This window comes from Andrena cerasifolii, chromosome 13 (assembly GCF_050908995.1).
Source record: "Andrena cerasifolii isolate SP2316 chromosome 13, iyAndCera1_principal, whole genome shotgun sequence".
Classification (NCBI taxonomy): domain Eukaryota; kingdom Metazoa; phylum Arthropoda; class Insecta; order Hymenoptera; family Andrenidae; genus Andrena; species Andrena cerasifolii.
In genome coordinates this window covers 6,820,551-6,835,985 of record NC_135130.1, presented here as the reverse complement: position 1 = coordinate 6,835,985, position 15,435 = coordinate 6,820,551, and the positions used below count along the sequence as shown (strand labels likewise).

At 44.9% G+C, this 15,435-nt stretch overlaps 2 protein-coding genes across 5 annotated transcripts in view; one reads left to right on the top strand and one right to left on the bottom strand.

Moving 5' to 3' along the window:
* Positions 1–15,435, bottom strand: part of LOC143375828 (uncharacterized) — a 193,134-nt gene that overhangs the window by 145,246 nt on the left and 32,453 nt on the right. The gene's annotated exons all lie outside the window — the stretch shown is intronic.
* The window catches only part of Ror (tyrosine-protein kinase transmembrane receptor Ror), a 244,867-nt gene that overhangs the window by 199,078 nt on the left and 30,354 nt on the right, over positions 1–15,435 (top strand). For both annotated transcript variants that reach the window (XM_076825340.1, XM_076825338.1), the window contains exons 3-4: positions 6,602–6,812; positions 7,106–7,265. In XM_076825340.1, coding sequence (XP_076681455.1) covers positions 6,602–6,812; positions 7,106–7,265 — 371 coding nt within the window. The remainder of the gene's footprint in view (positions 1–6,601; positions 6,813–7,105; positions 7,266–15,435) is intronic.

Below are 15,435 nucleotides of genomic sequence, written 5' to 3'. Positions count from 1 at the left end.
GTGCTGAAATTTTAACTCGTTCCCGTCGTTTAATAAACGATATTTACGATCGCTGGCGGCGTTCGCGTAAAACTTTCGACGTCGACGTTGCTCGACCCAGCGCTTCGTCGTTGGATAAACCGAAACGTTTTTCACTCTAGTGCCATGTTTTTTATAGGATCCCCCACGGGGGATCTATATTAACAGTGAACCCACAGGGTGTGCCCGAATTTCGTAATATATACACAAATTAGTATTAAAAATCCACATCGAAATTTCTATAAAATTTTTGCAGATCCTCAAAGTTCTTGCTAAACTCTGCAACTTTCACTCGAAAGAATTTTCAAAATAAAGCACGAGCGAAGAGTTACAGAGAAGAATAGCTCCCGGCACGTTGGTCCGGAGCGTCTGACCATAGACGATCCTCGTTCCCCTTACTCTCCCACTACAATCGTACAGGTTATGCGGCACGCGATTCTTCGCGGAGTACTGTTGAAGATAGCTGAGCCACCAGAAGCTCCGCAAAAGTGTACAAACTTATCAGCAATTCCAGTTGAAGCTCCAAGAGCTCCGGAGAAATAAGTTTCTGGATCCCGTCTGATTACATTACATACCCGCTCCCCGCCGCAGTGTCTACAGTTTTATCGACGACTTTTCATTTATCTTCATACAGAAATACGTGTGACGCGCGTACGAGCCGACGTCTCCTCAAAATGCATAGAGTCACTTTGCATAGTAAATGCAGGAGGAAAACACCAGCCCTTTTCCAGCCCTCTTTTCCCTCCCCCCCTTCTGTACTTTCGCGGGCGCTGTTAATTTCGTTCCTGTCGTTTGACGTCGAAAACCACTGGGGCGTCGTTAACGCGTACACCGGTGATTTCAATTTCACGAAACTTCCCGAGCGTAACTTTTTTGTCCCCGGTAATTCGATAATCGTTTAATGGCGGCGTCATAAAATGGTCCGAGGCACGAGGGTGGGTGGTTGAAAAAAAAAATCGCAAAATGGCCACCACTTCCTGCTGACGATGAGGAAGCGCGCTGAATGCCATTTTGCGATTTAGAGAGCGGTACTCGGGAAGGAATCGGTGGCCGTGCAAATTCCCGTGGAAGGTGCGCGAGCGCAACGGTACTAATTCGATCGCATCGTGAATCAAAGGGGCCAAATAACGTCCGTCACCGGCGTGCTCGCACTGCGCTGCGCAGAGGAGCACGCCGCTCCGAGATCCCCGGCGCGCACCGGTATCGTTAACAATTTATGCACTCGAGCAACGTCAGGAACGGTCAACGGCTAGGGCCAGAGGTGCGACGCAACTTCCTCGTGACTTACTGATCATAGCTTGATTTATATTCAATAACCGAGGCTGGGTTAGTTACCCCGTTGCGTCCCGCGTGCAATCACGTTCCCGCCGTGTAAACACACCCTGATACACGGCCCGACGCAGGCGTGTCCGTGCATTTAAGGGCCGTCACGCACACCGGCCCCGTCTGTGCCTTAGCAAACTCGATGATTGCCTCCCCCGAACAAGGGGCTGGTTTCCAGTTTACGTGGCTGGTGCGGTCAACTTGCTCGCGTAGGTAAGGCCGGGGCTGCGCAGCGGTGCCTGCAGTCTTTCGGGAGCCAATTTCGGGAGCACATCGTGGGAAATAGGTACTTCTCCTGGTGAGCGATGCTGTTGGATCTTGGTGATCGATGAAGAGGGTAGTTTAGTATGCTTCTTAAAATTAGACCATTGCTCTTCACCTGAATCTTCAAGACTATCGAAACAGTATCTTGCTAACGATAAGCACAGGATAGAAGCGAATGTTTGCGATGCTAGATCGATAACCGCGAAGTCGCGCAGGTATGCGCGGCAGCGGCCCGATACAGCGTCAGCTTTGCCGGCCTGGCGTGGAGTCTTCAAGCCCCTTTCAAAGACACTGCTGCATCTGAAGAGGATGCGGTGCCGTGTCGACAGGAAGCTGCTCGTGGAAGTCGCGATCAATTGCGACTTCCGGCCGATCTGGGCCGTAGGGTGGCCAGTAATCTCGGCTGTATCCCAGCGATATAAATCCGTGCGGGGGCGGACGTTGTCGCTGGACGTAGCGAGTGGAATATTAAGTATGAATATGTTAATAGGGGAACGGGACGCCCTATTCTTCTCACCCTAGCCAGCAACAGCGAAATAATGCGTACCGTGCTGACTTCCCCCTTATCAAGGGGTGTGATATACGATCGCTAGGGTCGCGCTATTTACTCGAGTGTTTCTGCAAATGTACTAGCCAAGATTTCACTCCTTTTTCCCTCACGCGAGCCTGCGGAAAACCTTCACTCCCTCGGCGTGATTTACGAATCGTCCTGCCCAGGGACATTTCTCCGGTTGCGGTTAAAGGGCGGGAGTTTTTCATTCTGTTAGGAGATTTGAGGTTAGGTTTCGTAACAGCGTCCCGGCGGCGCATCGCTCTTTAGCTAATTTATTACCTTTGCTTTGTAATAAGAGCGATTGATAGTAGTTGTAATTTGTACAGGTATTCCACACGAGTAGACGATTAGATGTAGATGTATACATAGATGTATGGGAATATAAAGAGTGGGAAATAAGACGGATGTACAAATCGGGAGCCATACAAAGCCGCGAAGCAAGAATTATGTAAAACTAGCTTTACAAGGCCGCTTCGCCCAAAATTTAGATTCTGATTTTATAAAAATAATATTTTATGTACTTTTTTTTTAGCGAAATGGTCACATTCATCTGGATTAGCTAGGCATAATGAGCTGCGACACATTTCGGCACCCCAGAGTTTACCGTTCGAGTGTTTTTAGGCGACAAACAAACACACGAACAGTTTCTGCTTTATATGTTAAGATGAATAAATAATAATAATACTTTCTGCAATCTCTGTTTTTAACCCTCGCTTGCCACGACTATTTTTAGTTGTCTCACTGAGTCGATTTGACCCACGACAATTTTCAATCAGCTGCTGATTAAAAACTATCTATTAAAATTAATTAAGTCCCAAAACTTCTGTGATAAAGTTTGAACATTGTAGAATATATGTTCATCGTTGAAAATTTAAATTTAAAGTATCAGTATGTTTAAAAAAAAAATATTTCAAAGAAAAAGAGTTCCAAGAAAAAGTTATTTTGTCTAAAAATCATAACTTTTTCATTTTTAATATTTTTGGTTAAAAAATTATGGTTATACTCTTGAGACATGCTTCTTTAATAAAAAAATGAAAATTTTAATAAAAAAAAAGTAATGTATATAAAATTCCCTTCACTCGGAAAGCTTCTCTACCTATAAAGAATTCATGAAATTACTAAATACTACATGGCGCCATTTTCAATGATACCTCAAAGTCAAATGTCGCGTCATTTTGACCCAGTGTGAGAACCGAGAGTTAAAACTCCTTTTGTTATTAAATAAGAATTAGTTTCTTCTACATAACCCTTTCGCAATTATGGAGTTGGCTACAGCTCTATTCGAGTTGTTTTAAACCGAATGAAATATTGTTCAGTATCCGAAAGTTCAAATATTTGCCACACGCGGCACCTATCAGCTGTCTTTCCAATATGGCGGCCATTCGTGCAAACAGCTGATTCTGTGAAAGACCACTACGGTGTATTAAGCCTACTTATTAGCGAAAATTTTCATCCCATACTCAACGCGTCTGTTATTTAATTAACCACCAAATGATCGGTGAAAATGAACTCGCAATCGCATCGCATGGAAAGGGCGCAGATATTTCGAACACCTCGTATATCAGCCCCTTCGTTGACAGAGCCCGAATCGCGACAATGAACGACGATCATGCGCCCAGCTTCCGATGCGCGCACATCAGACGCGGAGCCTCTCGCTTTTCGCAGAGCGAAACGAGCCTCGGAGCGATTGTTGGCCCCGCGATTAATTAAACCGCGCCATTGCCGCTGAAAATTTGCTCGCCCGTTTCTTTGTTCGCGGCGCGACAATTCGAGCCAATTTGGGCAAAAAGCGACGGCTCTGTCCGACCAATAACCGAGGCTCCTTTCATGTTTTATAACGAGCGCGTGAAATTCGGCTGCAAAAAAAAAGAAGTGGTAAAAAAAAAAGCGTGGCGCAATTTTTCAGCCACCCACATGGAAACGGTTAATTGAATTTCACCAAGTTCTCCATCCTCCCTCGGACTTTCTGGTCGATTTGAAATTCAATCGAACCCCGAATTCGATCGAATTAAACTTTTTGTCGGCGCGCCGTGCCGTTTCGTGTTCCCCTTTTTTGCGTAGTTTGTTGAAAATTTGTTCAAATGCTCCCGGCGGAATTTGTTCACGGAATTTTTCAAGCCTGCAGCTTCGACGTACCGACAAATGTTCTCGAGTGGGGCGGGGGAAGGACTCGCCGGTGGGCTCGGCGTGTGAAATGCTGCTGCTCTCAAGTGCGTGCAGTCGGTTTAACGAATTCGATATTAAAAGGAAATCGTGACTGAGGCACGAGCGGCTCTCTGTTTCTAGCTCTCTACATTCTAATCTCGTATTTTTCTAAAACCTCGGCAGCCATGACAGTTCTAGTAATAAACCTATTTTGTCGCGCGTAAGGAAACGTGACCTCGTGGTGAGACTTTTCATTTCAGTTTCCTTGAATTCGTTAAATTGTATCTGAAAAGAACTGTCGTGTAAAATTTTTAACAGAGAACCCTTCGACTGGGAAGGTATTAAATTTAAGAAATGGGACACTCGAGGGACGGGATCCTCCTCCGATATCCCCTGCATCATTAGCTTAATCAAAATTCCTTTGTCGACCATCTGAAACTTTGACTAGCCGTCAAGCGCGATAAAACCCGGCTCCTTTAATGATCTCCGTTTTAAAGTTACATTGTTAGCAAGCCTGGATGAACTTGCTTCCCGCTATCGATCTCCATGTGGGTGGTAACGCGAGCCTCGGGGGCATCTGACGTGGGATCATCGTTTCGTAAAAATGCTGTCACGGGTACTGGCAACGCTCGTGTCCATTATACGAATTTATTCGAGATTCTTGTCATCTCTTTCGCCCCGAACAACCACGTGGGCGAAATTTAATGGAATTCATTGGCGCAGTTGGTCGCTCGTAATTTCCGATACCAGGATATCGATTATAATTACAGTTCTATATGTATTTTCTGTCTGATATTGGAGAAATGAACTTGCACGATCATACTCACTGTATGTACAGTAAGATGGCTCTTATTTACTCTTAGTGAGATTTTTTTCAAAATTTTCTTCGCGGTACCTGAGCGCCATCTTCGAAATTTTTGCGAATTTCGGTCACAAATTTTCAGGAAACATTCGTGACATATCAAACACTGAAAATATGGAAATTTTTTTTTATCTTTTTGGGATATCGCGGTATATGCCCCCCCCCTTAAATGATTAAAAAATAGTCCTCGAACATAAAAATGACTTTCTTTCCGCCTGCATAAATGATAGGTGTTCGAGGTGGATTTAAACTTTCAAAATTTGAAAAAATAATTTTTTTCCAGTTTTACGGACTTTTTTCGAAAACCGTTTGTCGCGCGAGAAAAAGTAATAGAACATAAAATATGCTCCTTGTCTGAATCTACAACTTTTGTTCGACATATTTTTTTATGTATTCACTACCTTGGAGGATATTATACAAAATCAACTTTGTGGGCTGTTAAATAATTATTTAAATATTCAAGGGCCCAGGGGCACCTTTTCCCGTTATCCGATCGGGCTCGACCTTTACACAGATTTTTCTTTATTATTTTCAACTATTCTGGGGGGTGCCGCGAAGAAAATTCAAAAGTCGAAAATAAGAGTCCATTAAATTAAAATTAAGAGGTCTTCACTGTAACGCCCTAACAAATTACCGTTGTTTGAAACTTACACACCGCATATTACACCCACCTATTTTGGCGAAATCAAGCATTAAGAGAATATAAAAAAAAATTGTATTCTCAAAACACGTATCAATAAATATTAAAAAAAACTTCCGTTTAGTAAACACATTTTTGTGTAGCAAAAAAAAATCCATAAACAGTAATTTTGGGGGGCATTACAGAGAAAAGGTCCCTTAATAAATTTGCAGAGGATTAAAAATTAAGGAAAGAGTGTGAAAAAGTTGTGTCAATGCACAATTCGTAGTGTAATAGAAAAAGGGATGCTTTTTTGTAGAATAAGGAAAACGGATGCTGTACCTTGTAATGCGTACCTCTAATGGGTGTCGCAGCAAATTCCAAGCATCACAGAAGACATTCCCCCGGAGGAAGTAGCTTGCAGGCGTTGCAAAAATATGGTTACAAGCATAATAATCGGATTTCATAGCGTGGTGCCCCTTTATGACTGCAATCATGCTAAACGGAGCATGTAAACCGGCAGCCGATGAAAAATTCATCCCGATCGTTTTTTGCTCAATCTGCCGCGACAACATGTTGCTCGTACATTTCAATGAGTCCTCTCTAACGGGTGTCTGGAAAGTCCGCGGACCATCGTTGCTTGGGACGAAAATTTCTTTGTCGAGAAAATTAAACAATTTTTCTAGCTGATTCCATTCGTAAGACAAACAGAATTTGCAATATTTGAGTGGTATTTAGTTGCAAATTTTTATAAATTTTGGAGACCTTAGTGTTGCGTAAAATAAATTTTAAGGAACACCGCTTTTTGTGTTCGCAGAACTGACATGGAGGCAGCGTCCGGAGCGAAAAGTGGCACGTTGAAGTTCATACGCACTCTGACGAACATTTCGAAGGATGCTGGTGGAATTGCTCACATGAGATGCGAGGTCGTCGGTGACCCTCCACCCACTAAGATCAGATGGTACAAGAACGAAGCACCTCTCGACGAAAGGCGACCAAAGATCACTATTAAGAAGATCCACGCGCAGGTAGTACACAAATAAAAATCTAAAAATCTCAAATTTGATCTTGCATTTTGAATTTTTGGACCATTTTCTAACGCAGGTAGAAATCCTGTCGTAAATCAGAAATTCTTCATAACACCCCAAATTTTAATCCCCAAAATTCGAGCTTCCCTGAATTTCCAAAGACTGACATAGAAAACGCCCAAATTTCTCGGTAAATTAAGTTCCACGTGTCTGCCGTGCGGAAACTACCGTGGGAACGATAGCGGACACGTTTAAATTACACGGAAGCCTCGTAAAATGTTCTTAACCTTCAGGCGCACGAGCATGCCGCGAAGAACATCGCGGGAAGTCGGCTGAAGATCACCAATCTGGACGTCTCAGACGTGGGATTCTACACTTGTCGCGTGACAAATGGCAAGGATCAGATCCAGAGCGAGGGAACTCTTCGGGTGGACTCGTCTAAAAGCAGGCACGGTGAGTAAAAAGGATCCCCGCCAGCCTTTGAATCTTTATTCGCGCGAGGGTGGAAGCTGGCCGGAAGAATTCCTGTTCTTCGCAGCGGGAAGTCAGGTTAAAATGGCACTTGAGATTTACAAGAAGAACTCACAGATTCAGAGCAGCCACTGTTCCATAAAACCTGTCCACTATAACATCCCAAATGGAGAGACAATTATGAGCGTGGCTTGTCGAAAAGATTACTGCAGAAGCTGAACGAGAGAGTTCAACGACGAACCCTCGCTCCTTCGGAGGAATAAGGATTCAAACAAAGAGGGAGCGTGTCCCGGTCTCGCCCAAGTATCGTCGATGACGAAGAAAAGCTTTTCCTGATCTCCGAGCGGGTCGAAATATAGGGAGCTTTAGCGGGGGTCGTAAAACTGTCAGTTCGACTCATCGAAATTCCCCTTTGACGTCTGCTCGCCCGAGAACGCGAGGGGAAATTGATTCCCTCGGGTGGCGTGATTCTCCTCGAAAGAGAAAACGTGTCGAAATTTCTCCTTCGACGATCCCCCACCGATAATACCCACGTTTCAATTAGGGAACATTGAATCTAAAATACACGAAGCTACAGGAAGAATCTGCAATGGCTACCCTGGGTGCGAGAATAACAGACCAGGTGGCAAGGTCCACGTTCGAAAAAGGTGAACGAACCTTGAGACGCGTACTACGACTCGCGCCGGGGCTAATTCACTCCGAACCGTGGCCCCCGCGTCGCCCCTCATAAGTCGGCATTCAGCCGGAAAGTTTCCGGTGTCTCGGGGCGGAATTTCGTGCGCGAAACTTTGCCAAAAAGCTCTTGTGCCCGGGAGCGATGAAACAAAACTGACAGCGTTCCTCTGACGAAGTTACCGGGCGACACCCCTAACAAATTCTAATCTAATCGGGGGGCCGATGCGCGAAGAAAACGCCTATCCCCTCCGCGGATCGCTGGCCAGCGCCACCCTTCGACCCTGCGCGACGAGTAACTTTAATATTAGCACTCTGCAAGTCAAACTCTCCACCCCTGAAAGATTCAAACTTCTTTCCCCGTCTCAATTCCCTTCGCGCTTCCCCACTCCTCCCTGCGAGGGGGTGCAGCCCCTCGAACCTTCCAAGTGACCGAGTAAGTAACACCCGAGTACGAGGAACCGTGGTTGGATCGGCGAAGCTACGCGTTCTGTAACGGTGCTTTCTATTTTTCTGTCATCGAGAAGGATCAAGAGGAAACGACCTTGAGAATTTTCTTAAATTCTAGTCAGATCTCTGACCTCCGCGCTGTTTATTAAGTTATTAAGTTTCTTGTACCACGTGACACCCAATCTTCGCCGCCATGTTGTCTTCACAGAGACATCTGTCGTCGCCCGCCACCTGTGTTCGATTTTTAGAACTACACCACTTCGAGATTTGTTTTTCACGGTATCCCTCGCGCAAACTTGCGATTCAACCCCCGAGCGACGCAGACGCAGCTGACCGTGGCACGGTTATGCCACTGATAAATTCTTTACCCGTCGAGGAAGTAATAACGATGTCGAGGGGAATGTCAAGAACCTGTTCTTTCGGCGGCGGAGTTAATCGGCGGATCGTCACGGGGCGCGATTAACGTCACTCACCGACGCTCTTCCCCGCCGTTCGATTCCAAGGGTGAGAAGGCAGAGTTAATTAACACGGTGCTCGATTATTCAGGGCAGGCCTAATAAGCCGTGTCGAAACTGTTTGCCGCTGGCACACGATCGGAACGAGTTTGCGTTGCGCGCGACCGTCAACCGGGGCTTTTATGGCGAGGTGTTGCTTTCCATGGGGGTGGCGGAGGGTCGAGTTGACCCGCCTAAGTGGCGCGGAACGGAGTGATTCGCGACGCAACACCAACGTGCTGAGGGGGTTGAATGGAACAGCTGGGTGTAGGGGTAGTCGACAGTGTGACGCGTCATGGGGATTGCCGCTTTTCTTGTCTATCTTAGCTGGACGATGATAATCTTTAATGCTTTTGGCTCCCGCTATTCAGTGTGCAAAGAAATTTACAGTGCACTCTGCAAGATAAAAGCGAGTAAACATATTTCTTGTTTTAGCTGCTCACAGTTGGGGATGAGGGCTGCTAATTACTGACGGATTAAACTTCCGATGTTCGTTACTGTTTGATATTTCGGGGGATGAATGCGTGTAGCATCAGTTGCAGGCTGGAGTTTTGAATTTAATTTCTGACAGATCGGATGACAGGTGATATCCTTCCTGTTCCGGTGATTGGCGTAATTCGTTCAAATACGCTTTCACTTTCCCTCGGAATGATCTTCGTGGCTATGAGCTTGAATTCTCAAGCACTGTCGTGATTTTTTTCGCTAACAACGGGGATGGGGACGACGTGCAACTGGGGAAGGTAAATGGCTGCACTAAAAGGACGTCTGGCCTCGCACCTTCCTAATTCACTTATCCGTGTTGCCTCTGGGTTTTTAACGAACAGGCTGAACACTTAGTTACCCTAAAACCCTGTCAGCCACTCGCAGCCATCTCCACGTGTTTACGTAATCCACTACAGGACCCTACTGAAAGTACAGTGAAGAATTCTATCCAGATAATTCTTTTAACGGACTACAACACTTACGTTTCACTTCTGTACTAACTGTAAACAGTAAACTATGAAAGATACAGAAAATGTGTTCAATTTAAATGATGCGGAATTTCTGCACGACAGAGAATGGAATTCTAGAACTCCGTTTAAAATTGTAAGTAAAAATATTCATTCGTTCAAGAGTTATGATGTACACCGTTTCTGAAAATGGTGTTTCGAGAAAACCGGCCTCAAAGTTCGGGGTGTTACATTTATCGCGCGGTTACGCGGCGGTACACTGTGTTACGTTCCCTGCTATAACTTCGACAATTATTTGTATTTTTTCACGAACATTTGTTCAAAACGTTCGCAAAGGATAAGACTTTCAGAAGCAGTAAACTAAAGAATATCGATTTTGTAAACTGAAATAGTCCACTACCCCCTTAAAGGGGAAAGTGTAAATCCTTTGCGAGAACTATTTTCGATTTGGCAAATAATCGCGTGTATTTATTTAAACCGGACATATCGCGCGCAATTAAGCCCGCCCACGAGCGCCAGCGATGTTCGCATTCCCCGCATAACAAAGGAGGCAGGAAAAATTTTCACGTTGATCGAGTATCCGATGAATATTCAAGACAACAACGATAATTTTTCATGCAATTCTGTCGTGAAACGTCCGCGTCCCCCTGCGCCCCTGCCTAACGATTATTTACCATCGAGCTTCATTCGGACAAAGGGGTAAGCGTCCGTGAAACGAACGACGGGACAAAAAGGAGAGGAAGAATCCCCTTCGACCGGCCGATAATTAAAGTGATATTCGAAAATTTGATACGTCGCATTTCCGTCTGATTCGATTAATTCACAATTATATTCATCCCCCGGTTAATATCGATTCGTCACGGATCCTCTCGCCCGGCTGCCCCTTATACCCACCCCCCCCCTGCCCGTCACGGCCGAATTTTAATTAATCCAGGAATTATTAATCCACACAGGCCAGGCGGCAACTTTGATCCGCCCATTTTGCAGGAATAATTGAAAAAGTTCGCGGCAACTGTGCTTAAGCTCGCCACAGGCAGTTCCCGCGAGTACACCCTTACAAGTGTTCGAACACCCTCTCACGCGAGACCGTCCGACTGGACCCGTGGAGATATTAATTGTTTTTTAAGCTGACATGCCCGTCACGTTCTTTAATCCCAGCATAAACGGTCCTTTTTCGTGATGCAGATTCATCCCCCGAAAGTATCGAGACAACAGGACATATAACTCTGAATTCTCAGTGGCAAGTTTGCACCCCCATGGTCCTCCCGCGCTAAGAACCTCCCCCTTCACCGTCCCGCAAATTATTTCCCGCCTACTTCGGCGAACATTGATCGCGAATGGAACCAGATAAATAATGACCCCTCTCCAGTTCCATTCACCCTGCCCAAAGTCGCCCGCCACTCAAAGGGACGTTGCGTTCGAATTTCCCGCGCTTCTGGCCTGACAGCAGCCTGAATGGCGTGGAAAAGGGCGATACGAGGAATAATCGAAAAAGTTCTCTTGTCGTCGCGCGGACATATTAACGGCACACGCGCTGAATGCACGCGGAATGCATTTCTAGCCGCGTTACGGCGACGTGGCTGGCTGTCCCGGCTCGAGAGGCTGTTCTACTCGCGGACAAGTTGAGGCGCATAAAGCTCGCTGGAGGTGGGAAAAGGGGGCGGCTTCGACAGAGGGTATTTTAATAGAGAGGAATTCAAATACAGAGCAACTCGGACGGCGGAGTCGCGGATGGAAAGAGGATCGATACGGAGGAAATGAAACAGACGTTCGAGTACTGCTTTCTGTATTGGAGATTCTTCCCTCTAGTTCGAGTTACATGTGGGGAGCGCTTCGATTAATATTTCATTTAAGCACAATGTACTCTGCGCGCTAAAAGGTTTCTACGTATTCATTCAATGATAATAATGTTCTAAAGTTTCTGATTAGCTAACTGTCTCTTCCTGCGCGAGTTAGGGGTAGTCCAACCACGTTCCCGAAATGCTCGGTGGAATTTCTTAAGGGGGTATACCCGTTTGAACCCTCGGAAAATGTATACATTTTGTGGATTTTTTTACAAGTCAACGGTTTGATGCAGATTTCCCGTTTTTTAACTATGTTTACATAGTATTATGAACTACTTATAAAAAAAAGTTTCAGTTAAAAAACTATTGTTTTTCGGAAGTTACGGATACATGTCCGAAAGTCTCTCGATTTTAGACGGCTAAACGGTGGCCCTAAAAACTCGCGCTACGTTCAACCAATTTACTTCAAATTTTGCATGCAGAATCATAATAAGATTCCACATCGTCCAACGAAGGCGATTTTGAAAATTTTGAAAAATAAAGAAATGGTGAGAGATCAAAGGTAAAGTTAAATTTTTCTAAGAGAAAAATCCACCTTTTTCCTTTATAAATAATAAACGGGGAATCGAAATAAAAAAAGCCTTCGTTGGACGATGCGGAATCTTATTATGATTCTGCATGCAAAATTGGAAGTAAATTGGTTGAACGTAGCACGAGTTTTTAGGGCCACCGTTTAGCCGTCTAAAATCGAGAGACTTTCGGACATGTATCCGTAACTTCCGAAAAACAATAGTTTTTTAACTGAAACTTTTTTTTATAAGTAGTTCATAATACTATGTAAACATAGTTAAAAAACGGGAAATCTGCATCAAACCGTTGACTTGTAAAAAAATCCACAAAATGTATACATTTTCCGAGGGTTCAAACGGGTATACCCCCTTAAGGGGATGTTCCGGTCCAGAGCCGATAAAAATAGGTGATCTTTAGGAATTAATTAAAGGAAGACTACTACAGATATTTTAATGGGACTTCTTGCATTTAATTAAGAGTGTCTTAAGGGAGGATTCTCGTCTAGCAGCCCCAAAAGTAACTGGTATTTAAGAATTTAAAAAAAAAAACTATTGGTCATATTGGATTAAACTCAAAATTTCCCCTTAAGGTTCCTTTTTTACCAAAATACAATATTAAAATTCGGGGAACGTCGGGTACTTCTGAAAGTTATTTATTTTTAACATCCATTCGAATTTTTGCTTTCAGATGCATCGTTTAGCCTAGGGAATGTCCACCAGCTAATGCTTAAAAAAAAAACACGACTCATATCCAAGCCGATACCTTCTTGAGTTAATAATAATATCTCACGAAAATTTAGAATAATACAGTTAAAAGATGTATCTTTTAGTAGCAAAACATTGTGTATGATTTGCGCTTGTACTTTTCCCCCAAAAAATTCCTGAATTTGTCTGCTTTTTCCGGACCTCTAGGTGGATGTAACCCCTTAAGTATTCTTCACAGTCGCGCGGCACATAAACGGGCGGAATTCGAGAAAGAGGGGTGACTAAAAAAGGAAACTCCATCAACACCAAATTAGATGCAGGAACTGTTCAAAGGAAGAGGGATGGGAGTAAAAGTGGACGGAGGGGAGCGGGGGGGATGTTCAAAGGCCTGGTCAGATAATGAGAAACAGAAAATAACAAGATTCGTCGGAGGAGCTGGGTGTAGAGAGGAATAGCGGAGGTGAGAAGAGCATATGTAGAGGAAGGAGGTCGCCGAGAGACTCGAACGAGACGAAACTCCGAGAGAAACGGAGAAACCGTGGGGGAGTTTCAAACTACATAGACGTGTAATCATATATAGATAAGCGCGCGCGTATTCACGGGGAGAAACCCAAGATTCTATCGTTGCAGCAGCTGCAACGTAAGAGGATGTGGCGGACCTTGGTGAAAAGCCTCCACACCCGATTCCAACGTGATTTCGTACGGTTATTTAGTAGTGGGTGGAAGGAGAGAGAGGGAGAGAGAGAGAGCGAGGAGGGAGGTTCTCAGGAAGTTTCGGTTCGCGATATCGAATCGCGCACAATGATACAATGAGTTGCGCATATACACGTCGCTTTCGCAAACGTGCCCCGAGATACCGTCTACCGATAGCTTTTGTAACTTCAGAAAATATGGGACCCCGAGGCGAGCTTCGCGAGAAGGAAATTTCGCTGTAGAGGATATTAAATCCTCAGATCTTTTTCCTTTTCTCAACGCGAAACGTGATTCTGTGCAGAACTGTCTTCACCCTCTATTTCACCTGCAGGTAGAACACACGAACTGAACTGTTACCGAAGTCCCTATTACGAACGCATTGTATTCAACACTTCCTTCGCTTCTTGCCTTTTAAGAAACAAACACCAGACGGCAATCCATATTCGCCAAATGCCACTGCTTGTATAAATATTCAGCCAACAATATAAAAATTCTAATAACTGTTCCCCAACGTTTTTTGAGTCGCGACCCCCTTTTATAATATTCAAATAACCTGCAATCCCCCCCGTATAAGGTAAGGCAAATTTATTAAGGTAAAGACAACAAATTAAAAATCTGTATTTTAGAATATAATGCTAACCTAATAATATTTTTAAAAGAACGTGGCAACCCCCCAGAAAACATTTCGCGACCCACCGGATGGGAATCACTGTCATATGCGTATACCCACCCTTTTTATTATTTCGGTCAAGTAGAACCGATGCTGAAAGAGCGACTCGTATTTTTACAAACACCCTGTATGCTAATATACCTACATATGTGTAAATATATAACAGAAGGTGCAGCTGAATTTCCATGCACCATTGATAAACGCAATCAGAAGCACCTGGCTGCCAGGGAACAACAACTTCATCCCCCTAGGCTCGAGCAGCCCTCGTCCAACCCTCGTCTTATTGGCAAATATCCTTTGATTAACGCATCCAACCGGCGCGACTTGCAGTTGTAGCCTCGCGCCCCAAACTTCCCGGCCGAAGTTTCTGGGTAAGCTACTTAATCGTGGCTGACTGTAAATCGTCGCTGGCTGCGCGCACCGTAGCCGATATTTCGTAGATAGTCGTTAAAGCAACGGCCACGGGAAATGCATTTCGCAGCGGGCATTGTTGCGTCCCGCCATAAATTACTCCATTTTACACAGGGGCCTGTGCAGGCTCGTTCCTTCCTAGCGAGGCCCCGTCGATCGAAGCTGCTTCGCAACGCGAACGGTCCCCAGAATTAGTTTCCTCAGGCTGCTTGATTAATTGGGAGGGCTGGGTGGACACCAAGTTTCCGGGGGGGGGGCGAACTTCTTCTATGAAAGGAACGTTGATTAACTCCGTGCCAGAAAGAAATCGACCGGCAGTAGGGACTGTCGCTGCTTCAACGATCGCAGCGGTTATATAGTCGCGAGCGAAAGGCTGCTGATTCTACGTGAAAAACTAAGTCGAAAATGTAGAACAAACTTTTCTCGTAACTCGCTTCGTTTTCGAGAAAATTGAGCCTCAACTTCGGCTGAGTGCGCTTGCACTGAAGTGCAGTAGGGCGCGCGACGGGCGAGCTGCGCTAAGGGGCGCCCTCTAGGACTACTTCAGTGCACGCGCACTCGACCCGAAATTCAAACTCACTTTTCTCGAAAACGAAGCACACTAGGGAAAAATTGTGTCCCACACTTTCGACTTAGTTTTCCATGTAGAATCAACATATGCACTTCTACTTGTGCCATCGATTGTTTAAACAATTCGGGTAAAAAGAGCCTTAGATCCTTTTTTTAGAGCTTCGATCTTCCAGAGTCTGTTCGA